Source organism: Acanthochromis polyacanthus, chromosome 21 (assembly GCF_021347895.1).
Source record: "Acanthochromis polyacanthus isolate Apoly-LR-REF ecotype Palm Island chromosome 21, KAUST_Apoly_ChrSc, whole genome shotgun sequence".
Classification (NCBI taxonomy): Eukaryota; Metazoa; Chordata; class Actinopteri; family Pomacentridae; genus Acanthochromis; species Acanthochromis polyacanthus.
The window spans coordinates 2,606,931-2,633,846 of NC_067133.1; the positions used below are offsets into that span (position 1 = coordinate 2,606,931).

The 26,916-nt window shown below is 41.5% G+C and overlaps 1 protein-coding gene across 3 annotated transcripts in view; it reads right to left on the reverse strand.

Annotated features, from left to right (window-relative positions):
• Nucleotides 1–3,536: 3,536 nt before the first annotated feature.
• The window catches only part of LOC110952757 (choline transporter-like protein 2), a 29,467-nt gene continuing 6,087 nt past the window's right edge, over nt 3,537–26,916 (reverse strand). The window contains exons 1-22 of one of the 3 annotated variants that reach the window (XM_051941270.1): nt 23,826–24,247; nt 20,281–20,329; nt 20,119–20,192; nt 19,939–20,023; nt 17,396–17,480; nt 17,179–17,292; nt 17,016–17,076; nt 15,248–15,371; nt 14,994–15,077; nt 14,795–14,907; nt 13,745–13,876; nt 13,542–13,641; nt 13,208–13,300; nt 11,186–11,270; nt 9,690–9,952; nt 9,472–9,566; nt 9,124–9,227; nt 8,959–9,032; nt 8,790–8,860; nt 7,538–7,626; nt 7,326–7,410; nt 3,537–4,247 (exon numbers count right to left, since the gene is read on the reverse strand). In XM_051941270.1, coding sequence (XP_051797230.1) covers nt 4,141–4,247; nt 7,326–7,410; nt 7,538–7,626; nt 8,790–8,860; nt 8,959–9,032; nt 9,124–9,227; nt 9,472–9,566; nt 9,690–9,952; nt 11,186–11,270; nt 13,208–13,300; nt 13,542–13,641; nt 13,745–13,876; nt 14,795–14,907; nt 14,994–15,077; nt 15,248–15,371; nt 17,016–17,076; nt 17,179–17,292; nt 17,396–17,480; nt 19,939–20,023; nt 20,119–20,192; nt 20,281–20,329; nt 23,826–23,859 — 2,121 coding nt within the window. In that variant the 5' untranslated portion in view covers nt 23,860–24,247 and the 3' untranslated portion in view covers nt 3,537–4,140. Of the gene's footprint in view, nt 4,248–4,459; nt 6,831–7,325; nt 7,411–7,537; nt 7,627–8,789; nt 8,861–8,958; nt 9,033–9,123; nt 9,228–9,471; nt 9,567–9,689; nt 9,953–11,185; nt 11,271–13,207; nt 13,301–13,541; nt 13,642–13,744; nt 13,877–14,794; nt 14,908–14,993; nt 15,078–15,247; nt 15,372–17,015; nt 17,077–17,178; nt 17,293–17,395; nt 17,481–19,938; nt 20,024–20,118; nt 20,193–20,280; nt 20,330–23,825; nt 24,249–26,916 lie in introns of those variants that run through there. The other 2 variants (XM_051941268.1, XM_051941269.1) reach the window with 2 other exon arrangements.

Below are 26,916 nucleotides of genomic sequence, written 5' to 3' on the forward strand. Positions count from 1 at the left end.
ACAAAGTTCCTCACAGAGCAAAAACAAGCCATAAAAAGAATCCCGTTTTGTTTCTTCAGACAGTTGCTCGATTAGCACTAATCTTTTGTTATACTGGGTCTCTGTGTCAAGGCTTTACCTTAGCTTTAAAATAAGAGGTGGGAGGCCCCATGTTACATAAGGTAGCCATAAACTTTGCAGCCACACAGTCCGTGAAAGTTCACTCTGAAATATACTGTTGCAAAAACCAAAAGACATCAAACAGCTGAGGAGGTATTAGAAGAGAGGCTGTGGGTTATTAGGACGTCTGAAATGTGGCCTCTGATGTGAAAAAGTTGAGTAACATGTCAGAAAGAAATCATAGAATTGGGCTGATTTAAGACACACTGTGAGACTTTGATTAATTTGCCGAAAAGTGAAACAATATGGGGACTTCAAACCACATATAAGCAGGTTTGTTCTTGTAAAAATGGTGCACTTGGTTGCAATAAAACTGAAAGTGGGTTTATAATTGACTTTAATTTATGGCTAAGCAACAGTAGAGACAGGAATTATATTTTTAATGAGGAAATTGTTACACATTTAACAAGAAAAGCACTCAGAGAGCTCAGTCCTCCTCTAAGGCTGCTCAGTCGTATCATTTCCAACGGATAAGTCCCGATAAGTCTGTAGTAGGATCACAACCATGTGATCGTCAGCAGGCAGCTGATGTAGTGTTCACTTGTTGTCATGGTTGCAGTGATGCTGTGACGCTATCTCACAAGTGTGAGAAGAAGCACTACGGCAGGAGACCCAGGAGACCCCCACTGCTGACAAAGAGACATACACCCCCTGTCAAAGGTTTTAGGACAGGTTATAATTTATTTGAATGAGAAAGTGTCCAAAAACTTTTGACAGGGGGTGTAAAAAAGCCACATTTGAGTTTGCAAAAATGCACCTGAATAAGCCTCAATCCTTCTGGGAGAACGTCTTGTGGACAGATGAGACTACGGTAGAGCTTTTTGGAAAAGCACGTCATTCTATTGTTTCCAGAAAACGGAATGAGGCCGACAAAGAAAAGAACACAGAACCTACAGTCAAACGTGACGGAGGTTCAAAGGTGCTTTGGGGTTGTTTTGTTGACGGTGTGGAAGAAATCGTGAAATCTGGAGACTATCAAAATATTTTGGACTACAATGTAGGGCCTCGTGTCAGAAAGTCAAATAACTGCAGCAGAATACAAAGGATAGTTTAATATTTCCTTAAAGTGGAGCAGTACTTTAAAAGCACTTCGTTACTTTCCACCTCTGGCCGTTTGTTGTTCAACATTTCTCCTATAAAGTTGGTCTCTCTCCAAATAGGACAGACTTTTCTGGGATAATCACGAGTCTGTTAACTGCAGACACTATAGATAAGAGTTTCTCTGCTGCTCTGACTGACCCACATCAACATCTACTGGGACGAAGTGAAAACATCACACAGCACACACCTTCTCCTGGTCATAAGGAGACCAGCAATAAACACTTTATGGTGTGTTGCAGGTCAGTGGGTGTGGCTGTCGGTGTTGGTGGTGATTGACGGCACTCATGGGCACAGGTGGGTTGATCACCTCACAGCGCGGCTTCGTTTCACAGGCGGCACACAAAGAAACAGCACTCACAGAATCGCGTAGCCTGCTGAGAGTCCGGAGAGGCAGCCGGTAAGAGTTTAATCACTCTCTTTTAGCAAGTCGGGTTTGCGGTGTGAAGCTGAGGTTGGTGTGTGTTGGGTTTCTGATTGTTTGCCGCACGGCGTCTGTCTTTGAATGAATGGATTTGTGGTTTTGTCCCGTAGTTCTTGTTATGCACAGTGGATGGACTGAGTCAGATTGACGGGGTTTATGCGCAGATGTAAATTTAAATGTTATTTGATCGCTGTGGAAGTCGCGTGTGCATGTGCTTGGATGGTAGGATTTAAAATATTTTTGCTAAGATGATTACCTTTATTTAAAATGAAATTAGTGTATTTAACACGGTGAAATGTTGTATTATCTGCATGTTTTATTCTGTTGGTTTGTTGTTTACACATGTGCTTTGTGTTTCTTCAGGTTTTTCACCTGAGCGGCCGATAAGCAGCCATAACTAAACGACGTGAAACATTTTTAATTCCAATAAAAAAAAAATGGAAAAGACTGCCTGGCCTGAGTGAATTCCTGCATGACCCCGGACCTTTAAAACAAAGCTTCCTTTTCAAGTTAGGAAGAGCAGGCTGTAGAGAAATAACTTGACAGTGTGCTACATTTTCAGCCCGATCTCACAAGGATTCGTGAAACTGTCACGTAAGTTTTAGTTTCGGTTTCGTGCGCACCAACACGATTTTGTCATGTTTTTCGTGCTGCTCACCACGAAATGCGCACCAATGTATTTTAAACGGCGGACTTTTCGTGCCACTCAGAACGTATTTCAAAAGAATGTGTGTATTATATTTTTAATGTAAAACCGTGGCGAATCCAACGCTATATTTTGCATGACATCGTCCCTAAACATAACCCTAACCATAACCATAACCTAACCATAAGCCGGTGGTACACTTACCAATTTGCATAGGAATTTCAAGAATGTCCGGCGGCCGGCGGCCGCAAACGCGATCACACAAGCAGTATACGCCGATGGACAGCTTAGATCGTCATGAATCCGCCGGTATAAACCACTTTCAGATGTGATTACCACAGCGAAAAACATTTCGTGGTGAGCGGCACGAAAAACATGACGAAATCGTGTTGGTGCGCACGAAACCGAAACTAAAACTTACGTGACAGTTTCACGAATCCCCGTGAGACCGGGTTGACATTTTACACCTCAGGACTGATGTAAGGAGCAAGTTGGGGGTCGTTTCAGAACTGGAGGACATTTTACAAATTTCAAACAATCCAAAAGACTAAAACATGCAGTAGTTGTGTACATGCTCTTGTCCTGAGACCAAATCTAATAAAATGTAGGATAAAAACATGTTTGAAAATATTTTTTAAATGCCAAATAAGTCTGGAGTTCCACCAAAAATGCCATGTCTCTCTTGTTCCACCCCCCTGATGACAACAACTGAATCTCACATAAAACGATTAGAATGAAATTTAAATCTAATTTTTTTTGTATTATTGTTTTCATTGATGTCTCTTGTAATTGTGGGAACTTTTAATAAACATATTTGAAATAATGACATGATTATTATGCATGTGTTCCACAGTAACCCAGTTGATGACGCTTTTGTCAGTTTGTGTCTTATTGTCGCTTTGTCTCGTTTCTGTCATTCTGTGTCTTCGTTGTTTTGCGTTTCTGTTTTTATTTCTTGTAATTTTGTCTCGTTTTTGGCATTTTGTGTCATTTTTAACATGTGTCTTGCTATTGTCATTTTGTGTCTTGTCTTCATTTTTTGCGTTTGTTTTTTGTGTCTTGTTTTTGTCTTTGTTGTTCTGTTACCTACAGACCCTTGTATGGAAAGATTTACAGAAAAAAAATACTGCATATGGAATAACAACACTAAAAATCAACCAAAAGAGGATATTGAAGCATTTTGAATAGAACGATGACTCCCACACAACGTCTTAGAAAACTATGTTTTAATCGAAGAACAGTTCAGCTCCACAAATATGACACAAGCACCCAAACATAATCCTACACATCAGTTCCAACATACAGTTTCTGCTTTTGTTCCTATTTATAATTATAGCGGTTGATAAAAGGCGTCTCAGATGCTTAATGTAAAAGTCTATAAATGTACAAAAAGGCCTCAGCCATGCCTGAGTGGCAGTGGAACGGCTTTGGTAACAACACGGTTAAATATTCATTCAAATATAACAAGAGATTATTGTAAAAGGGACATAAACAAGTTAACAGATAATGTTCATGTGCACCTTCATGAAAACTCAAATATTAACAATAAAAAACATGCTCAAATTAAATATTTGATTTAAAAACATTTACAACAAACTAAAAGCGAGTTTGGATGTTTTGCTGAATTCATAAATCCATAAAACTCCAGACATGATGGAAAACCATCACTCAAAAAACCAGACGAGGGAATGTGGAACCGTTTTTAGATCCTGGTAACAAAATATGGAGGTCACCTGGAGGCTCCTGGTGACCGATGGCATCAGATTAGAGTTTTCACTCAGCATTAAGTCCATTTTAAGCCGCGGTCTCGGCTCTACTCGGCCGGCTCAGCCTTGTTCTTCTTGTTCAGGACTTTGCGGAGGCTCTCAGGCATCAGGTATGGCCGCTCTGGACTCCCATCGTTCCTCTCTAGGTCCTCCACTGGAGAGAGATTAAACGACAAACGCATTAAAGTCACTGTGTTCAATTTCAGCTCAAAAATGATCATCATGTCTTCTTATTAATGCAGCAGTTTTGAGTAGTTTTGTACAGACATAAGGTGAAAACATAGATGTTGAATTTTACCTTGACAGTTCCAGCGAGCCAGAACCGTCAAGGTAAAAATCTCAAAAACTCAAAACTTTCCAGTCGAGTAGAAAAAAGGCAGCAGCTTTAATCAGTAGTTCAGACAATTATGAACAACAAATATCAAGCTAAAGAGTTTCATTTCTTTCATTTTCTCAGTTGCCTCAAATGCAGTTTAATAATCCAAGTGCCCTGTCCTCTAAAAAGCTACTAAATGCAAAATCTACATCAATTTACAGGCAAAACTTCAACAGAAAATACAACAAAGCAACTAGTTGAGAAAAAAAACAGCAGTAAATCATAGAGATAAGAACCTGTTCTGGCTTAGTGTGAAGACAAATTAAAGTGCTTTACTGAACATACAACTGTAAACGGTTTAGGTTCCCTTAAAACTTTAAGGTGCAAAAAGATGTTAAATCAGGCACATGATTGGCTTCAAGTTTCTATTGGTTTGTGGCAGTGGGAGGAACTATTACAAAAAAAGGCAACAACCGAGATTAGAAACGTCCATTCAGCTCAGAGTAAAGCATTCATCCAACGCCAACACATTGCAGATCACGTTTCAGACCATTCATTCCAAACACAAGTCACTGGAAGGTGAAGGCAGATCTGGCTGAGAAACTAAACTCACCACCTCCAAGTACAGATTTCATCACATTAATCATGCAACAAATGATACCACTTTCCTGTGTACGTTTTAAAGCGCTCATTCCAAGACACATGCTTCTGTTGACCTTTGCTAAGCACCGCCCCTTTTGAGGTTAAATAATAGGAATTCAGAAACACTGGGTCACTGTTTGTAGACTGAGGAAGACATAAAGCAGGCGAAACATTATTAGCTGGCTACCTCTGTTTTTCCATCTGAAATTACAACTGTTGCTTTGATATTATTAGCTGTAGCTTGCTAGCTAATTCAGCTAACGTTACAACTGTTGCTTTGATATTATTAGCTGTAGCTTGCTAGCTAATTCAGCTAACATTACAACTGTTGCTTTGATATTATTAGCTGTAGCTTGCTAGCTAATTCAGCTAATGTTACGACTGTTGCTTTGATATTATTAGCTGTGGCTTGCTAGCTATTTCAGCTAACATTACAATTGTTGCTTTGATATTCTTAGCTGTAGCTTGTTAGCTAGTTCAGCTAATGTTACAACTGTTGCTATTAGCTGTAACCTGCTAGCTAATTCAGCTAATGTTAGCTGTTGCTTAGCTATTATTAGCTGTAACTTACTAGCTAATTCAGCTAATGTTAGCTGTTGCTTAGCTATTATTAGCTGTAACTTACTAGCTAATTCAGCTAATGTTAGCCTTGTGAGATGCCTGAAAAATAATTCAGGTATTTCTGAAACACAAGAGAAACAGCTTTTAAAAGAAGGAGAAACGTGTCTCCAACAGGCTGAATATAAAATATGGCAAAGCCTCCATTTAGTTTGTGGGTCACTGTTCTGAAGTTTGGAAATGGGTCGTTGCCATCTTAGTCTTGAAAACAGAAGTAACAAACAAGCGCTAGATCTGACTAAGAACTCAACAACGCTACACATACCCATATGGCTATGACTTGTGAATTGCTAGGTCGCGCTGCTGTAAAACGTGCTCCACTTTTGCCCACAATTTATGAAATGAGCATCATGTTGTATTGAAGGAGACTTGAAGCTAGTGATTGAGACTATAAACCCATTAGAAACACGTTTACTGAGGGAATAAAAGCAGCGAGAAGTCAGGTCATTTCCTCATAGATGTCTGCAGAACTGCATCCAGAACAGTCGCCCTCTGCTGGCTGTTTAAGTCACTTCAACATTAGCTTTACCTGGGGCTGGGACCAAACAACACAGTGGATTTGCTCGTTAAAATAACCTGAAATTGTACCAAATTCCAAATTCTTCAGATGCAGTGTAGTCTTTCATGTAGAGAGATTTAAAACAACTTAGGGGCAGGGGTTTAGCAAACGGTCAACATCTTCTGTCCCATGTTTCCTTTTGTTGTAAGACATAAAAAAAGCTGAAAGAAAACAATATTTACTACTCTAAAAAAAGTCTTTCATTCAGTTTGTCAATCACAGGGTTGCTCAAGAAGCAAAACAATGAATGCCTGCCACTTCAGGGCTTAGTGTCGTGTAGTTTTACTGCAATCCGTCTCTGAGACACAGTGAATGATCAGTTTCCTACTTGGCAACAACAAAGTTCCAGTTCTTTTAGGTCATAATTTCAAATGGTTAAAAAATGACTCAGGATTTTATTGTGCCTGTCATTCAGGGACAAATCTTTGCCCGCAAAACTCGTCCTCTTTAAGTAGCATCTTCCTCCTGCTGCTGTTTTAGTCGGACATCTTCATCGGACGCAGACGGATCCTCGGCCTTGTTCTTCCACAGAATCTCATGGAGAGTCGACGACATGTAATAAGGCCGTGCAGCTGAACCGTCATTGCGTTCCAGGTCTTCACCTTCATGTGTTTGTGTGTGTTTGTATGTGTTAATGGGTGGTGGTGGAGAAAATTAGTATAGAAATCAGGGTAAAAATTCAGGTGTTACAGGGCCAGCAGGAAGGGAAGGTGGTGAATTGTGGGAAGAGAGATAAGGGAAAGGAGAGACAAAAAGAGAAAGAAAGTCAAATAGCAAGCAAGCAAAAGCACCCACAGGCAATTCAGATTGTGAAAGTCACAATTTATCACCAAGCAGAAACAAATGTCAGGTTAACAAACAGTAAGTCAGACTATTATTCTGAAATGGTAGAGAAATATTCACGCCATATTCATGCGATTTAGAATTAGTGACAGCCCAACACCAAAAGCAAAGTGAGAGGAGTTTGGTTTCAGCTTCGTCTTTCATTAGTCTTCAACATATCTGCAGTGTTTGTTTCTTTTAGGTACCATTCATCTGACCCCAGGGTTTACAATAAATACATGGACGTAAAGAGAGACTGAGGACGTGTCACTTACAGAAACAGAGGAACAGAGTGTCCACACACATGGCGTACACGCTGAAGAATCCGTGAGCGATGAGGTACGAGCCAACAACTAAAGTCTGAGGACAACAAAAACCACACAAACACAGGTATCAAACCTATGAAAACAGAATGACACATTAACTCTGTCCTTAATCAGACTGTTTAATGCTGTTTTTCTGAATAAAAAGGGAAGACCAGACTCACCAGGATGGGCACCCAGTAGTAGTGGAGGTGAGGAGCTGTATCCTCAAAGGCCTTCACTCTCCCAGAGAAGAAGAAGAAGGCAAAGATCCCTGGAGAAGAAAAGTCACGGTTTATATGTCAAATGTAAGTAACTACTGGTAGACAGCTGCTAGAAATTGCTCTTGGGTCAATATGTAATTGACATTTTTGCTATTTTCAGGCCTAAAAGCAACAATCAAATGACTCCGTGAGACAAATAATTATCCTATAAATACACAAAATGATGAGACACACAAAATAACCACAAAATGACCACAAAAACACCGATAATGATCACAAGCAGACTGAAAACGGCCACAAAGAGGCACAAAATGACCACAAAAAGACCTAAAACGCCCACAAAGCCGTCTGAAAATGACCAAAAAGACACACAAAACAACCATAAAAAGACACAATATGACCACAAAAATGCACAAAATGACAAAAAATTGAAATAAAACTACCACAGGAAAAACACAAAACGACTCAGTGAGGCAGATACTTATATAAAGACACAAAATGACGAACTCCAAAAAATTGCAAAATGATCACAAAAACACCTAAAAAAACAGAATGAAAACGGCCACAAAAAGGCACAAAATGACCACAAAAAGACCTAAAATGAACACAAACGGGCTGAAAATGACCAAAAAAGAAACAAAATGAGCAGGTCATGTGATCTGGAATAAGCACACTTCCTTGAGAGATGTTTTTGTAACGGGGAGCTTAGCTGAAAGTGATTCCTCAGACACAGATACAATCTGTCGTTTTCCATATAAAATTTGATCTATTGCCAAAAAATATAAAATACAATATCAAAATATACATCACAAACTCCACTGATATTTCAAATGTTTGACATTATGATGACATGTACAGTTTATGTTGCAGTTATCACAAGTTTCATAACACATTATGGTCTATGGTGGCATTTCAGTCTTATTGCTTTTATGACACAGCAGCAGTGCAACCAGGCTTTAAAATGCTCTATGCTGATCGTGAAGTGACTTTACGTAAGTTTATTATGATGATGATTATGAGTTAACTGTTTTAAAGCTCAAATTTACCTCCTTAGCAACAACAGTGCAATATATCCATGTAACCAAATCTATATTTATATCTGTAGAACAGTGAAGCTGCAATATCAGGAGAAAAGAAATGACAGTAAGCATCAATGTGCACAAAGATCACACACAGTTTCCTATTGAAAAATAAAGAAGAAATTAAAACTCACCCACAAGCCCCACAATGAGCAGTTTGCCCAAGAATAACAGGAAATCTGTAACTTTATCCAAGACAGCAACTCTGGGGGAAAAAAAGAATCATTTACCCAATTTTATAAAATCTATCCTTAAATAAATGTTTCGGACATTTGTGCAACAGTGAATAATATTCACAGGTACCTGATCATGTTCCTCATGAGGAGTAAGAAGGCATCTCTGGCTGATGTGCAAAAGTTCTTGCCATAAATCGCCACCTGGAGGCCAAATGCACTCATTACAACCAAAGTCAACGTGATCTTTTATCAACACTGCATCGGTTTTCAGTGAAATAAATAAGCCACACACCATAATGTAGGCGTTTCTGTTGAGGAACTTGATGAATTTCTCCAGACACCAGAAGCAGCACTTCAGACAGCACAGCAGGAACTTTGCAAACTTATTTTGGGCTCCTGTGAATGACACCAGGATTGATTAATACATTCATTTCTGTCATCTATTTTTGCACGAATCAAGCTATCAAGGGCAAATACTGCGCCGTTAAACTAATACTTTCTGACTTGCACTTTTGCAGATATTATTTGCATTGTCTTCTGTGATCTAGCACTACATGGGCCAGCCAAATATTTTTATCCCAGGCTGTATGCTATGCAAACGAGGGATCTGCATAATACTGGGCTCCAGGAAGTACCAGACCTTTCAGCTTGTGGTCCAGATATTCCAACAGAACCCTGATGATCTGAATGATGGAGAGGATAAGGGAGCCAAATGCCAGAGTCCCTGTGTGGTACCTGAAACAAGGTACGAGTGACGGTACGAGTGACTCGAATTAAAGAACAAGAAAGTGTGTAAAATGTTGACAAAAACAACAAAAGTCTGTAGAGAGATGCGCCAAAACTTTCCGCCCTACACACCTGAGAGATCTCCCCAGGGAGGAAAACACTGGGAAGGCCGGCATGTCGTCTGGCTTGACAAAGGCCCAGTAGTAAGAAGCGAAGGCCCCGGCTAACGTCATCTGTCCCAGAGCCGTGACGAAGTTGGCGCACCAGAAGAAGAGGAAGACGTTGTAGAACTGCAGGCCGATCAGGTATTTGTGGTAAACGGTCTCTCCTCCGTAGAAGGCAAAAAGGCACTCCGAGTCAGGACACTGTGCTTTCATGGAACTCGTCGTGTAGTTCTGAGAACACACACAGCATGCACATTTTAGAAGTCCAGAAGATTTCACTTTCGATGTGTGAAAAACCAAATAAGCTTTCAAATGGATTTCTGCTTGATCACCCCGTCATCAATTTCCCCTTAAAGTAGCCGTAGCGGCTCCGTGTTCATGCTAACTTTACATTCTTCATTTTCTCTGCAGAGACTCAGGGAAATGAGAAGTTGCATAACACAGCTTGTAAACCACATTTAATGAGGGAAGTTAGCTGACTTCTCTGGAGCTTTCCACAGAAAAGTGATTTTTACATGAATCATTTTAAATTCCTATGATTCAATCTGACCTAATTTAATAGAAAAGACCAGAGAATTAAAAAGAAACTGGGAATATCTGCTTCCCTTGGACAGCTGCAAGGAGCTCATACTAATTGTTACAAATGCTGTTTCCTATAATGGAGGTAAAGAGTGCAAAGTCAGACACTTAGAGCCACAATTTCCACATTAATGGGAAATTAAATCATTTTAAAAACAACCGAAATCTTATTTAAAGACGCACAGAACTAAGCTACTTCACCATGTATTATATAGAGGGTCCTGGACAGAGTTCCGTTCCTATAGATTGATGTAAGTCGATTTTCACCATAAGTCAGAACTCATTCATCACAGAGGGTCGCTACAATATGTTGACCTGTTTTTACAACTTGAATCATTTTTGCCGGTGTTTCGCCCTGTTCTGAGCATTTTACTATATCTAATTTCACTTCAATGGAGATGGCTTTCCTTCTCTTTGAAGCTTACATTTGGGAGTAAAATGGTTGTATTTATACACAGGCTTTTATCCAAAGCGCTTTACATGATATGTCACATTCACACACTGATGGCGGAAGCTGCCATGCAAGGCGCTAACCACAACCCATCAGGAGCAATGTGTCTTGCTCAGGGACACGTCGACATGAGCACGACGGGCCGGGGGATCGAACCGGTAACCCTCCGGTTACGAGACGGCCACTCTACCCACTGAGCTATGCCGCCAAGTCATCGTAAAGGGCAAAAAGTTACTGAATTTAGCAAAATCCAACCGGTGAATGTAAACAAAGCCGTCTTATAGCGCTGCGTGATGACGTATTCATCCGCTCATCAACTAGTCCCATGTAACAACGCAACGCTGTAGGTCGAGGATGTCGTAAACAGAGGGCCTCCTGTATATTATAGTTAGATAAATATGATCCAAAACAAACTGAAAAGGAAGAAAACTTACAGCTGGGTCGCACGTTTTTCTTGAGTGTTCGCAGTCTGTCTCGTTAAAAACCTTGTAGATCGGCTCATTGGAGGTAGACAAGAAACTGATCAGTTCATTAAGGACAACAATGGTTCAGACTTAAATGACGACTAAATGCCAACTTCATTCAACAAACCAGCAACATCAACCGTCCCATACTCTGCCCCTTTTCAGCAAATTTGTCAAAGTCTCACTTGTCCCCACAGTGTGTCTTTTAGTTTTTCAGTGAACATTGCATTTCCTGAAGACTGTACAACTCATGTTTTAAATGGGTTGTTCAGCTCTGAAAATCACTTAACTGCTGCTTTTCTTGCCCCCTTTCAGGAAGAACAACTTGTCTTTTGATGATCCTGTTTGTGTCTGTGATCAGCAGTCAGAGCTGTCAATCAATCCATCTTGAGGATTAATGGTTAGTCGGGGTGTTACATAACAGCTGGGTCAAATTCTAACGAGCCTGTAAAGCTGAAAGGCTGACCAGTTTTGGGAGGCCTTGAGGAACAGCAGAAGTAAGCATTTTAACGTCTTAACTGCTCTCATTTTATACTTCCAGGTTTATAACTTGACAAGACACAATAAAAATGGATTATTATAACACCTTCAGTGGCTGATCTGCCCTACCATGAAAGCTTAATGACTTAATTACTGGCTTTATGAGCTCATTTCTGCTTCATACAGTTACATCTGGAAGAATCAGTTTGGGCAGCAGACTTTGTCAAGCTATGTTCAACAATCTGCCGATAATCTATTACAGCAATGGAAAAATAAATATTACTATGTACAACACCTGTATTTTAGGTTGTTTTCGTCTTTAGTTTTTAGATTAGGTGTGCTGCAGTGGATACATCTGCATAATAAATGGATCTGACTTTGAATTTGCAGTGAGGCAAAGGTTGGTTTTCATCCTCCTACACATCAAACCTTGATTTAAATGTAACATCTGCAGCATCTATACATAGCAACAGACTTCGCACATCTCCTGCATGAATTTCCAATGTACCGTACTACTGAGATCTGATGAAAATCATGCCCTTGAGAGTTTCAGTTCATGTCCATGGGAACAGCTGATGTCCTATTTTAGTGCATTTCAAGCCACAGTGGTGTAGAATCCTTGTGATTATAATGAACACGTGAGGATATTTCAGGTCACAGTCTACAATGGATCAGTCTTAAGGGTGCAGGTTTGAAGCAGGGGATGGTTAGATTCATCCTTCTGCATTTACTGTGTCGCCCTCTAGTGTCTGATTATGGTCTTCAGCATGAACTAGATGAGACCCTTTGAAAAATAACAACCACACTGCTAATTTCCAAGGCAATGCTGTTGTGTTTCCTCATAAAACAGGCCCAAATATCAAGGTCAGAGCCGTTACTTTATCTGTAATGAGCGAGAGTGTTAGTTTCCTTGACAGTCTCATGACTCATGGGTTGAGAATTAATCGTCTCCAGTTGTGTTCCCATCCATCCATCCATCCATCCATCTTCTTCCGCTTGTCCTTCCATCCAGCAACACTTTCCAGCTCTTCCTGGTGGATCCCGAGGTGTTCCCAGGCGAGATGAGATACACAATCCCTCCAGCAGGTTCTGGGTCTACCCCGGGGTCTCCTCAAAGCGGATGTGTTCCAAAAAACCTCCAAAAATGGAAGTCTCTCCGGAGGCATCCGAATTAGATGGCCAAACCACCTCAACTGGCTCCTTTCGACACTACTAGCAACGACTCTACTCCACGCTTCCTCTGCATGTCTGAGCTTCTCCCCTTATCTCTAAGGCTGATCCCAGACACTCTGCGGAGGAAGCTCATTTCGGTCGCTTGTATCCGTGATCTTATTCTCGCGGTCACTACCCAGAGCTCAGGACCGTAGGTGAGGGTTGGAACTAAGATGGACTGGTAAATCGAGAGGCTCAGTTCCCTCTTCACCATGACGGTTCGGTTCAGTTGTGTTCCCGGGTCATTTAACACAGTCAGCCTTAAATATAACCAACACTGACTGGAACTTGAAAGGATACACCGCAGTAACGGCCCAGTAGGCGATGACCATGGCCAGGAGGAGGAAGGTGAACAGCGGGTAGAAGAGGGAGCACATGACATGTCCTATGGCTCTGTAAACAGGATAATAGTGGTTACACACACTAAAGCTAAAAATCACACATCTTATCTTCACAGCGAGTTCTGCTTCCATTACTTTATCTGTGCCATTAGTCTGACACTTAAATCCATTACTGTGAGCGACGCTAAAATGAATTTTAAGTCAGAACAATATAACATCTAGCTTATATTGATCTGTTTTTCCACTCCTCCTCCATCATCTCCTCTCAAAGTGCCTCTAATGTGAAGTCTGACCTGCTCGCTTCTTTAATGAGAGCAACGGCGATGAGGATCCTCTTCCTGAGGAAGATGAGCAGCAGGATGATGATGACTTCCACAATGGCCAAGATGATCACTAAAAGGAGGAATGCGGCAGAGAGAAAGATCCAATGAGTGTCCTGGTTTCACAGCAACATATTGGAGTGTAGAAATATGGAGATGTTGTGGCGTGTACTGACTGAAGGCCAGCCAGGTCTGTCTAATCTGCAGGTACACTGTGAAGTCTGTCTGGAAGCCCAGTTCCTGGAGAGTCACATTAGAGCCCGGCTCTCCCTTCAGAGCAGCATATTCCATGTAGCAGTGGAAGATACCTAATCAGCAAACACACAGCACAACAAGAACATTGTTTAAACAGCAATGTAATTCTTTTTAATAGAAAAGAGGAAGTAGAGTGCAGCACAACAGAAACTAAAAATGTAAAGAAAAATGACTATTTGCTTAAAAATTGCAACAAAGGCAGCACACATTAAGGGTTCAGCATCTGGGGTCAACAGAACATCAAATTGTATGGACTTTTCTCATACTAACTCTGCTTCTTTCATACATATTTGCATACACATGCAAAATCCTGTTTGCCAACTCCTATGCTGTCGGCATTAAATGCGCTTTCAAAGTTCATCTCATGCTTTCTCAACAAAAACAAGTTTCTTTCAAAATACAGCTAACTGTTTGCACAAGAGTTCTTTCTTTGAACTTTGTCAAATACTGCAAGTCATCACAGAGCATCAGAAATGATACATGTAGCTTCATTAATTACTTAAATCTCTTGACAGAGCAGCAGAATCTGGCAACACCAACTACGGTGTTGTCTTATTCACTGCAGAGAGGTATAACTGCACAAAGATGCCAAGATGAGTTCGACGCTCATGTACTCGAGGTATTTTGCACGTTGCTTTGGTTTCAGTTTTCCTACTCTAGAGACATTTGTGGACGGACATTGAACACATGTTCTCCAGCTTTCATGTGGACTATTTTCTTTTGAAGAAACCTTCTTGAAAACCGCTCACATATCTGTGGAAATTCCAGTCAAGTTGGAAACCTTGCAGTTATATTTCTAGCTAGCTAGCTCACTAGCTATTTCTGCTCTGGTATTTCTACTGTAATTCACCATAAAAGCTCAGTCCTAACATGTTCAGAGTGTACTGAACTGCCTCTCTTGTTTTTTCCACTGAGCCCCTGAGGAGAGTACAACAGAAATAAAGATGCTGCTCATGTTGTTTGGCCCTTACCATATCCTAACACCAGTATCACCAATGCGATCATGACCCAGACCATGATCCCTGCCAGGAAGCGCAGGAGGATGATGAAGAGCAGGCTGACGAGCATGGCGATAACCAGTCCCCTACAGAGTGGAAGCACAGAGTGAGCGAGCAGAGAAACCAGCTGACAGTTTATTCTTTGCCGTGAATTCAAAAGTCAGTGACTTACAGGAGGATCCAGTACCAGGACTGCGTGTAATCCTCAAAGATTTTCATCACCACCTGACGAGCCTCGAGAACCACAGTGGCATTCCTGCAGAGAGACGCCCGAGTGTTGAGCCATTTCATCACAGTGGAATTTTCTTGTCACGTAAGCTGTTGGTGAAATCTGACTTGGCGGGTTGTGACAGGCGAGGCCACAGCTATTTTCTAGCTGTGACAGAACAGCCTCACTCGTCACAATAATTCCACCCGTGTACTCACTTCACTCCATCCACCAGATCCTTGGCGTCCCTCATTTTTCCGGATCCATCGTCAAAGTGAGAGCTGTTTCCGACAGTTATCACGCCTCCTTTTAGACCCAGAGCAGGGAAGCACCTACGGGTGACTGAAGGAAAGTGGAAGAGAATGTCAAGAATGTCATAAAAAAGTAGAATTACACATAATTTCACAAAACACATTTTAATCCCAAACTTGTTAGATAAGCATCAATGTAAATCACAGATGAGCCACATCATTAAAGCCACCAGTCCAATATTATGCAGGCTGCCCTGTGACAATAAAAGAGCTCTGATAAGGCCTCTGAAGGTCTCCTGCCGTAAAAAGCTTGAAAGTTTTATCTCCCAGAAAGACCAGGAGAAACTCATAAATGCATTCATCTCCAGTAGACTGGTAGCCTAGCCGCGCTAGACAACCCACGGCAACGAATTTAATTCTCTGCCAGGGTGGGTCTAGTTACCCTCCATAAGGCTCGAGGTTGGATGCTCCTAAAACTGGCCGACGAATCACCATGAAGTGTAGAGTCAGAAGGCGGGCGTAACTAAGTGACGACAGAGGCGCGACGATTCTGACAGAAACAACCGGAAACAACTAGCCTAGCCGCGCTAGACAACACACGGCAACAAATTTAATTCTCTGCCAGGGTCGACATCAAAAACGACAACAGTCGTTGAGCTCCATTAGCACCGACTCTGAATAATCTTTCTGTTAACATGTCTGTAATATACTTGAGCTTCACCCATTGACTGTATAAATGAGGCTTCACCGAACTCCTGCATCCTCTGATTTCCAGCGCTCTAGGAGCCTATTTGTTGCGCTGATTGGTTGTATACCTACCCAATTGCTGCAGAGTGACTTGAAAGACAACCTTTTAGCCCGCCTCCCTCCCTGTCGAGAGTTCCTAGACCCTTGTGTCTTCAGACCTGGGTCTAGCACGGCTAGGCTAGTAGATTGGATTACTGTAGTGGTATTTCAACAGAACTTCAGCTCATCCAGAACGCTGCTGCTAGAGTTTTAACCAGGACTAAGAGATGTGAAAACATTACACTACTTATAAAATCCTGCCTGGTTCTTTGCTGTGGCGTCGTCTGTCTAATTCTTCAATTATCTCATTTTTTGACTTTTAATTTTAACGCTCAGTCCATCCATCCTCTATACACCGCTTTATCCTCACTAGGGTCATGGGGGGTGCTGGAGTCTATCCCAGCTGACTCGGGTGAAGGCAGGGGACACCCTGGACAGGTCACCAGTCTGTCACAGGGCCACATATACAGACAAACAATCACAATCACACTCACACCTACGGGCAATTTAGAGTAACCAATTAACCTCAGCGTGTTTTTGGACTGTGGGAGGAAGCCGGAGTACCCGGAGAAAACCCACACATGGACAGAGAGAACATGCAAACTCCATGCAGAAAGATCCCAGGGATTTGAACCGGGGATCTTCTTGCTGCAAGGCGAAAGTGCTAACCACTACGCCACTGTGCAGCCCTAACGCTCAGTCTTTTTCTTTAATTTTCAAACTGCCTCGTCCCCTTTTTTATTGTGCGCGAATCCAGCTAATTAGTCATTTGATTTATTGTCATTTTTACTATTTATTTTCATTGACAGGTGCAACTGTAGCATGAATATCAATGTCCTTCACTTCGCCTGTCAGTGGTTTTAATGTTGTGAATGATCAGGCATTGAATAAATACACATACAATCTATCTTTTCAAGGAGGATATTTTAAAAATAGGGATTGAACTCACAGGGCTTGCTGGGTGTCAGCATGGCAGGACAAAGACCCTGCTTGAGGATTTCTGGTATACCCTGAAAGACAGTACATCCAAAATAGATGTGAAAGTCTAGAAAAGAAACACTAAGAGAGCGTAATAATTGAGGTAAACAAACAACGTCTAAACTGCATCTTACCATCGAATTAGTCACCCCTTCCTTGCAGAAGTTTCTGTAGTAGTCAAAGTCTTTTTGGTTGGAGTAGGCTTTAATTAACGTCATGAATTTGTCAGGGCACTTGTCCACACACATCTGAGGATGAATATTTACAGGTAGGTAAAGTTATATCAAGTGCAAGCAAAGCATTCACTGGGAACAAAAAGGAAAATGAATGGGAGCAGAGTGGAGCTCACACCTGTGTGGTGGGACACTGGAACTCCAGCAGCACCATGGGGCTGGCACACTTCATGATGTTGAAGTAGAACAAAAATGGCTTCTTTCTGTTGAAAGCGGAACAAAGGAACGACACAGAAAGCGGTCACATAAATGAGAGAAGCGACATGTGAGCGTCAGACAGAGCCGGTCAAAATTGAAGCACGGCACACAGCCCTTCTTCAGCAAACCGTTCGCTGACATTTTTGACTGTTTTGCCCTCATCAGGTGTGCTCGTTGCTTTCCATACGATCAGTCTGAGGCTCATAAATCACCAGAATTCAGAACAAATGCAGTCATTATGTAGTTTTTTAGCACTTACAAAGCATCGTTACTATGTGGATACCAAAAGGAAGCTTCAATAAAGGATGGATGTGTTCAGGCCAACAGCAGATTTCATTTGATTTGTGGCTACAAAGTACGACTGAAAATCTGTCAAACGCAACAAACATTTTCATTGGTTGCACAGGTGTGGCTAACATTTAGCAGGACTGTGTCTGTGTGCATGAAAATGCTGTTTTTCCTCACTTGCACTGTTTTTCTGCAGCCCTTTCTTCTTCTTATCTGCTACTCTACATTTTACCTCACAGGTGTTTCTACAGTTTGCTGATCAAATCATTGCATTCTGCTCTTGTATTTCATGATATTTGGTGTTCAAGCTGAGGACTGCATTTATTAGCGACATCTGCTCATGCTGGTTAAGCCAGATTTTTTTGTTTCTTTAGTCTCGGATTCATTCGTGAATTGAAAAGCGCGTCTGCTTTGTCTTTTTGCGTCCTTTACACACATAATTACATTGGGGTAATGGTGTTTACTGGTAGTTGATAACTTGCAGTGCTCTGGCTGCTTCCTGCTGTCACACAGTATTACATACAGATGAAGCTGCAGATATCACGAAGGAAATTATGGGAGACATCAGATCATTTCTGGTTTTGGGAGCGGTCAGCAGATTGTTTGAGTTGGAAGTGGTAGACCAGTAATCCCAGTCAGGACTTTAATCCACTATTAGTCTCTGCTTCTAACTCCACACCCTCTGTCCATGCACACCATCAAACATTTTGTACGTGAACATCCTTCTCATAACACAGTGCAGAAGCTCACCAGTTGCTGTTGCAGCACCGAATGGTATATATTTGGTAGATCTTTAATACATGTATGTGCACCTAAATGAGAAAGTAGAAAAAGGCCGGTCTAAAAAGTTAGTCTGCAGGCCTGTCAGTAGTTCTGGTCATTTAGTTCCAGTAAAACCAATTATTTTTAGTCGAGTTTTTGTTTGATTTATGTGTCCTGGTTGATAAAGTTGCATTGCATGTCATGTGACTCGCGGAGAGAGATTGGGTGGATTAAGCTGTCAATTTTCCATTCCATCCGCTTTTATTCGTTTTCTGCTGGCGAACACGGTAATTATTAATTTTGATAAGCTTTTAGATAGCTCTATACTTTGTTTAGACAGAAGCGAGAGACGAAGGTATTTGTTTTATTGACATTTCATGGTTCAAATGTGATATTATCATGTTTGTGTTCATAGTTTTCAGGGCGTACCACCAAGTGATAAAGCTTCTGTAAAGATTAAAACGTTCTTGTGAACATCAGTATGAAGTGTGGACTCTTTTAATGACCAGGAGGTGTAGGAGATTTAACTGTTTGTGCTTGAAAAACAAGGATGAAAGTAGACCGCTCATTATTTTTTTTTGTATCAACTGCAGAAGGTATTTTGCAAACAGCATTTCATTTTATTTGATATTCTTTCTCTTCATATTTTGTAGGGCTGGACCCGAATATCCCGAATATTCGTTCGCCCCCCTGGTCGGACGTTACCGGGCGGAAAGAATATGTGGCGTTACTGTCTTCGGCCCACATCGGCTCATATCGGCTCATCCCGACCTGTGATCACATAAACATATACACATATGTCTATGTGACCACCCCTTCCTCCCCCTCAGACAAAAATATTCGGAGCTCGTCTCTTCCCTTCGCATTCGGCCCACATCGGCTCATCCCGTCGTGTTCGGCTCATCTCGGCTCCTCCATTCGTGTTTGTTACCACCAGAATGGCCGGGTTGCTGCTGACTCTGACGTCACGCTTCACTTCGTTGCATAAACACAGGACAAGACGCTGAAGACCTCCGCTGTTTGGGAATTCTTCAGTTTAACTGAAGACAAAATGAAGGCAAAATTTGGACCCGGGAGACCAGACGAACGGATCCGAATATTCGGGCCGTCTCCGCCACAAGCCCCCCCCCCCCCTTCGGACGTTAGGGAGCGGAACGAATATTCGAATATTCGTCTTTAATAGGGCCCGAATATTCGGAGGCCAGAAACCACTATTCGGGCCAGCCCTAATATTTTCGATTAATGGTGATTAATCGGTCACATGACACATGATTAGACTATTTATCTGCGTCAGACTCCACTCTGACAAACGCAACACAGTTAACATTCTGATGCACTAAGCGGAACTGTGTAACCGAGTTTCCAGCTTTCCAACAGAGTCACAGTTCCATCTATACCCGGACAGCTACTCACTCTAGCGGCGTGCCAGCCTGCCCACAGAACTGCCCCCGGCTGTCTGTAGGATAGATCACCTTCCTGGGGTCGCCCTGGGACCAGGCTGGGAGAAAAGAAATAAAGGGTAAAGGTTACATGTCTATTTTAGATAGCTTTTGGTTTCGTTATGGTGATCCAAATAGCAAAGTGTTTCCTTACCGAGTATCCCCACCGCAATGTAACCCAGAATGGCAACAATGAAGAGGATGCAGCACACGATGTCTGTGCAGCCCCTAGAAACACAGACAGAGAAAGTTTGAAGGGTTAAAAGACGTCCTTTTTTAGTCAGCTACCTGGAGTAAAACTGCATCTCTGCCTCACCTGTTCTGGATTGGACCCTTGAAGGTTGGATCATACTTCCTCGGCTCGCCTACAAAGAAGGAAGAAGTGCATTTATCACTCTCTGAGCTCTCAGCATTGTGCCTGGTGAGAGGTTCAAGGTGACATGTTCATGTTAACTGCTCATTAATTCATGTCTAAAATGGAGATGCACCGTGTACCAGGATTAAGTTTTAAAAAAGGGGGAGGCTGTTTTATGGTTAGGGAGCAGAGCGCCACCGTCTTCCTCTCATTCTTCTGTCAGATGACTTTTCCCTTCGGGCGAGACACGCCTGGCAGTCCAACAAATTCCTCTCTCGTGACTAAGCAGGAGCAGACCCATGAGGAAGAAGGAGCCAGCACAACTGAGGAAACCCACCAGAGGAGCTCTAAATCATTTACTGTAGTACATTTACTCTGACAAGCCAATGTCAAAGGAAATGTTCTACAATTCTGTGGATTGAAATAATTTATCAGTGAAGGAGCAAATTCATTTGTCTGATTATTATTGTTAAACACACTCTGTGGTTTGCACTGCATGAAGTCAAAACATAAGGGGATGCTGAGGACTGGTGAGCCTCACGGTGGGTTCAGGCGACAGGAGATTATAATTCAGATTTTGAAATGAGCATGCATCACGATCATAAATCTTCTCTGTAAATTCAGACATTCACACACTACAAGACAGAAAAATAGTGGGTCAATCTATAACTGAGGGACTTTTGAAGCCCATGGGATATCTCTTGGATACATTTTTATTACAATGCGTTTAAAAACCCAATGCTTTTTAAGTTCATTATGATCACGTCTTTACAAATTCCATAATTATTTAGGATGGAAACAATCACTTATTAATAAAAAAATGACTGGATATCACTAAAATGTCAACTAAATAACCGTCCCAATTTAACAACAACCACTTTCTAATGAGCTAAATAAAAACAAAATGAGATTATTCAAAAATAGTTTGGATTGTGTTCTTTTTATTACGTTGAGATAATCATGACAGATATTTCTTTTTTGGCAATATATCAAATTTTATATGGAAAATAGCTGATTGTATCTGTGTCTGATAAGTCACTTTCAACTAAGTTCCCCATTACAAAAACCCCTCTCAATGAATGTGTTAATTCCAGATCACATGACCTGCTCCACATGATGTCATTTCCTCCTGAAGAAAAGACTGGCCAGACTCCAAGGCTTTCTGACTTATTTAATATAAAGAAGTCACCAGGTTTACGACAATATCTTTATAAAATAACTTTCTTTTTCAATTTTACTGAATTGTATATCTAATATTTAGAAGAATCTTTGTGTAAAAATGTCATGTGGTGTTTGGTTATAGGCGGCCATGTTGATTTTAGGTCAGAAAACAGCAAAAATGTCAACTATGATACCCGTCATCTATGCTAGATAAAGTCCCACAACTATATATTGACTCTAGTGGCACATCACACACTTCAGGATACAGTAAAGGTTATCGTGCCAGAAGGAGCAGTCAGGGAGCAGAGCACCACCTCACGTGATCTCATGGGAAAACAGATGGAAACGAAATGCAGACTGTGGTGTAACAACTTGCCGTGATACTATTAATCATTTGCAGCGAGAAAAAACAAAAGCAGAAGGCCAGACAAGTCAGGAAATGTAAAAAGATGTGGAAAATCATTTTGATCAGCACATGTTTTGTTATTCGGCTAGATGTGACGGTGAGATTGTAACTATCACTTGTATTATCTGTAGCTATCATTAGCCTCAAGGGCCACAGCTCCGTTCAGTAGAATCATAATCCAAACCATCCAGATTTTACCTCCAAAACATCAAACATGGTTGATATTACTCGGGGTGGACCCAGTGAATGTGAGCAAGTTGGAATGTTTATTATTGGATCTGTGAATCTCTCACATTATAAAATAATCTGGGCCAACTATTGGGTTCAAGGTGAAACGTGGGTAAATCAAATCATAACTCCTGCAGTCTCTGCCTGGCATCAGCATGAAAGGTGAATTCTGACTAATAAGGAATGCTTTTCTTCCAGTGGATTTTGCTCAAGCACACAGTTCGGTTTCCTGCAGGTTATCTGAGGTCAGTGTGTCCGAAGCAAAAGAAAGTAGCCTAGCCGCGCTAGACAACCCCCGGCAACGAATTTAATTCTCTGCCAGGGTGGGTCTAGTTACCCTCCATAAGGCTCGAGGTTGGATGCTCCTAAAACTGGCCGGACCAATCACCATGAAGTGTAGAGTCAGAAGGCGGGCGTAACTAAGTGATGACAGAGGCGCGACGATTCTGACAGAAACAACCGGCGCACAATAAACAGTTATCTTTCGACTCGGCTTTGGCCACAGCCCTTAAAGATTTGAAGCCAAAATTCAACTTGAAAGATAAACAAAGGACGGCACTGAAGTGTTTCATTGAGAAGAAAGACGTATTTGGACTTATGCCGACGGGATATGGCAAATCCTTAATATACCAGTTGGCTCCGCTGGTTGGGAAGCTAATGGGACTTAGCCACAATCCGCCGGCGCTCTAGGAACCACGTCAGCCTATTCGTTGCGTTGATTGGTTGTATACCTACCCAATTGCTGCAGAGGGATTTGATAGACAACCTTTTAGCCCGCCTCCCTCCCTGTCGAGCTTCCCTCGACCCTTGTGCCGTCAGAAACATGGGTATAGCGTGGCTAGGCTAAAAAGAAAGAGCATCTGATATCTAAGCAAATTCATCTTAGCCTAGTCACAGATCAGCATGAACACCTCCCAAACACAAAAATAGTGGTTTCATATTCAAAATAGCAACACAGCTGCCTCGTTATGGCACTGAATCACTCAAATCATTGATGCCACTGTCCACACTACCAACAAAGCTTGAATATGTGCTATAGTAGCATGATCCTGACACCTTAGAGTCTTGACCAATGTATGATATTCACTGTGACGTCTTTACGTATTAATTATGTATATGGTCAGTGGGATAATGCTGCAGTAAGCATTTACCAGACAGGCTTTTACAGAAGTCACAGCTTCCTGTTAGAAAGAGAATGGGCGTTGGGTTTCACAGACATGTAGTGATTTGGTGCTGTCACCTCTGAGATCTAGAGACTGTTATTTCACATAAATAGCAACTGTACATTGTCACAATTACACACAAACAAACAAACAACCCTCCATGCTCCAAGAAGATCACGAATATGGGACTGTAGCAACAGATTCAGCTTCAGAGGAAAAGAAAGCCCTGTCCTTCATGTTCTACATTCAGCCCAGTAACATTTGCACTGAAAAGAAACCTTGATAAGAGCTCCCTGCTCCCACACACCTGTACAATCAGCAAAGGTTCCACACAAACACACACACCTTTTTTAACTCTGCAGTGTTGACAAGCCGATACTGCCGCTCCAGTTTCACTATTTACCCGCTTAACGAGACAGATTTATCTCCAAGCAGTGAGGAAAACAAAGCCTAGACGTCAACCAACAATCCTTGGCCTGTTTACTGTTTCTGATGTGAACAGAGAATCACAAAACAAGATGTGAGTGAAGATTAAACAGAGCAGTTACCGTTCTTTCCGTAAAACTCTCCATCCTCGGGCATGTTGAAATTCCTTTCTGGGCCAAACGCTGAAATGCACGGAGAACTCTACTCTTTCCACAGCCTCCCTATCTGGTTCACGTCTTCTTCCCTCTCTGCTGGTATAAATGATTGAGAGTGAGGGAGACACAGGTATTGTGGAGGGAGAAACCAGTCCAACCTGTCCCTGAATAGCCTGTGCAGCCAGGAAAGCTCCACCTAACCCCACACTTCCCCCCCGGTGTTTATCCTGAAACTACTGCCTCTTTCCAGTCTGTGCTCCACCTGTGCATCTCCCACTATTTCCTGCCTCCTCCAAAAGATCCGCTGGTTTTGTACTCTGCTTCGGTCCCTAAAAAGCCATCCGGATCGCCCAAGTAAAGTCATCGACAGGACGGTTCTGAAGAAAACGAGGAGGTGTGAGCATGTGAAAGAGGGTGGAGACTGAAGTCTGTGGAAAACTAAAGTTGTGTAGATGTTATGAGAAACATGTGTTTGCAGAAAACAAGGGAGAATTCTGCCTCTGGTGGTGCTTTGTGAAGCTGCTGTGGAGGAGGGATGATTGGATTCAGGTGTGTGGGATGTTTATCACCGCAAATTCCATCAACTTTGAAGTGACGGCTCACAATATCAGGCATAAAAATCGATTATTTTTGTACAATTAGACTTGTAGAGCGGCTCAAAATGAATTGATTCCATCATATGTCGGTTCAAAGCGGGGTTTTGATTTAAAACTGACAAGCTTGTGAGGTATGTTGAGCAAAAAAATCAAGAGTTTTTAACCTGCTGGACCACCACAGTGACTTATGCTGCTGAGCTGACCTGAACCGGAGTAGGATATGTGCAGAGTTTGAGATTTAAATTGACTTGGAGCCACATGTTCATCAGCAGTTAGAGCAGCAAACTGTATGTGGAACCTACATACATGGATTCAGTCCGTTTCTGCTGCAGAAAATGCATAAATTTGTTTATATGTTTGGTTCAAATCTGCTGCCAGGTCAGTTTTACACTGCTTTTAACGTAGGTAATAGAACACAGTTTAGAAAATGGAATATTTTCTTGGTATTTATCAATGAGAATATTCAGTAAATGAGAATAATTTGACTCTGAAGTGAACTTAGGTTTAAAGTTTAAAAGCTTGAATGTGCAGCTGTCATATTAGAAATAAGTGAGCAGTGAAAATTAATACCACAACTTCATGATTAACAGTCTTCTAACAGCATTCTTCTGTTCTCAGTGGTTTGTGTCATAAAAATAATTGCATTCCTCGTAGCTTTCTATTATAAAAATCTGTTCCACCAGGCTGAAGTAGACAGAACACAATTTCTGTCCATTTTGTTTTGCTAATGAGTCAAATAATGCATCAATCGCCACATCTTCTAAAGGGATCCAAACCTGGTTTAACAAAGAAAGCTGATCCCATTAGCATCAATCTGGGTTTTAGGTTTCGTTCAGCCAGCTCATGCAACGAAAGCCTGGCCGTGTTGAACTTGCTTCATAGTACATCCCTCAGATGTTATTAGACAATCGACTTAGACTGACTTTACTAATTCCTAGAAGGAAATTCTGTAAAATGCAAGTTCCTTGACTGGGAACCAAACCCTGACTGCAGCTGTGAGAGTGTCGAATCCAAACCACTAGACCACCAGAGAGCATTGATTCTGCAGATTCATGAAAATCATGGTGACCAAAGCAGACAACGAGGGAAATCTGAAGAAAATCTGTTGTTAAACTTAGAAAACTAAGGGCAGATTGAAGGGGTCGTACTAAAAATCTGACTCTGTTTGGAGCACTATGATTAAATACGTAGATAAAGTAAAGACAATGCAGGGGAAATGAGCAGCCAACATTGAAGGCCTCCCTGTAAATCCAAAACTTTAACATTTGAAATCAGTTGCAGTGAAGCCATTCTGCATGTTAACATCAACTGAAACACTATTTTAGCCCTTTGGTGTGCAGTGTGAGTCAGGACATGCCCATTTTCCACTGGATTTGGGTCACTTTTGACCCATGTTGCGCATCAAAGGGTTAAAAAGGAAGGGTTGGTTATTGATTGATGGGTTTATTTATTCATGCATCTATACAGGTCTCCTTTTGTTTAAAAAAATCTGTAAAATTTTATGTGGGAATGGGGGGAACAACTGAAGAGTTCATTTGCAAAAACAGGCAACTCTATTTTCAGAAAACTCATTTTTAAAAATTGTTTACTTGAGATAATAATAATAAGAACATCCATTCATTCTCTATACACCGCTTTATCCTCACTAGGGTCGTGGGGGGTGCTGGAGTCTATCCCAGCTGACTCAGGTGAAGGCAGGGGACACCCTGGACAGGTCACCAGTCTGTCACAGGGCTACATATACAGACACACAATCACACTCACATTCACACCTACGGACAATTTAGAGTAACCAATTAACCTCAGCATGTTTTTGGACTGTGGGAGGAAGCCGGAGTACCCTGAGAAAACCCACGCATGCACAAGGAGAACATGCAAACTCCATGCAGAAAGATCCCAGGACCAGACCAGGATTTGAACCGGGGATCTTCTTGCTGCAAGGCGGAAGTGCTAACCACTACGGCACTGTACAGCCCATAATAAGAACACTAATAATTTAATTTTTCTCTATTTTGTCATGTATTTTTCTACTGAGTCAAATCCACTCAACTTCAGTTTGATTGATATTATTTCAAGTAACCAATAAAAAAAAAGTTTTCTGAAAATGTATCAAAACGGAGTTATCTGTTTTTGCAAATGAACTCTTCAACTTCAAAATGGAGAAAATCTATCTATCTGTCTGCCTGTCTGTCTATTTATCTATAACAGTATCTGTAGCACAGGAAGTGAAATATGTAAGCAATCATCAACAAACAACACTGGACCAACACCACAGCGCTGCATGGGACACAACGAGAGAAATTACAAATCTTGCACGCCACAACTCTTTTCTGCTTTCATTCTTGGCGCCTGAATATTCTGGATCCGTTTCTGTTCGACAGCCAGAAGCAATCAGAGCATGCTAAATGAATTCATCGCGTTAACAAAGAGTCCACAGACAGACTAAACGCTGCAAATATTTT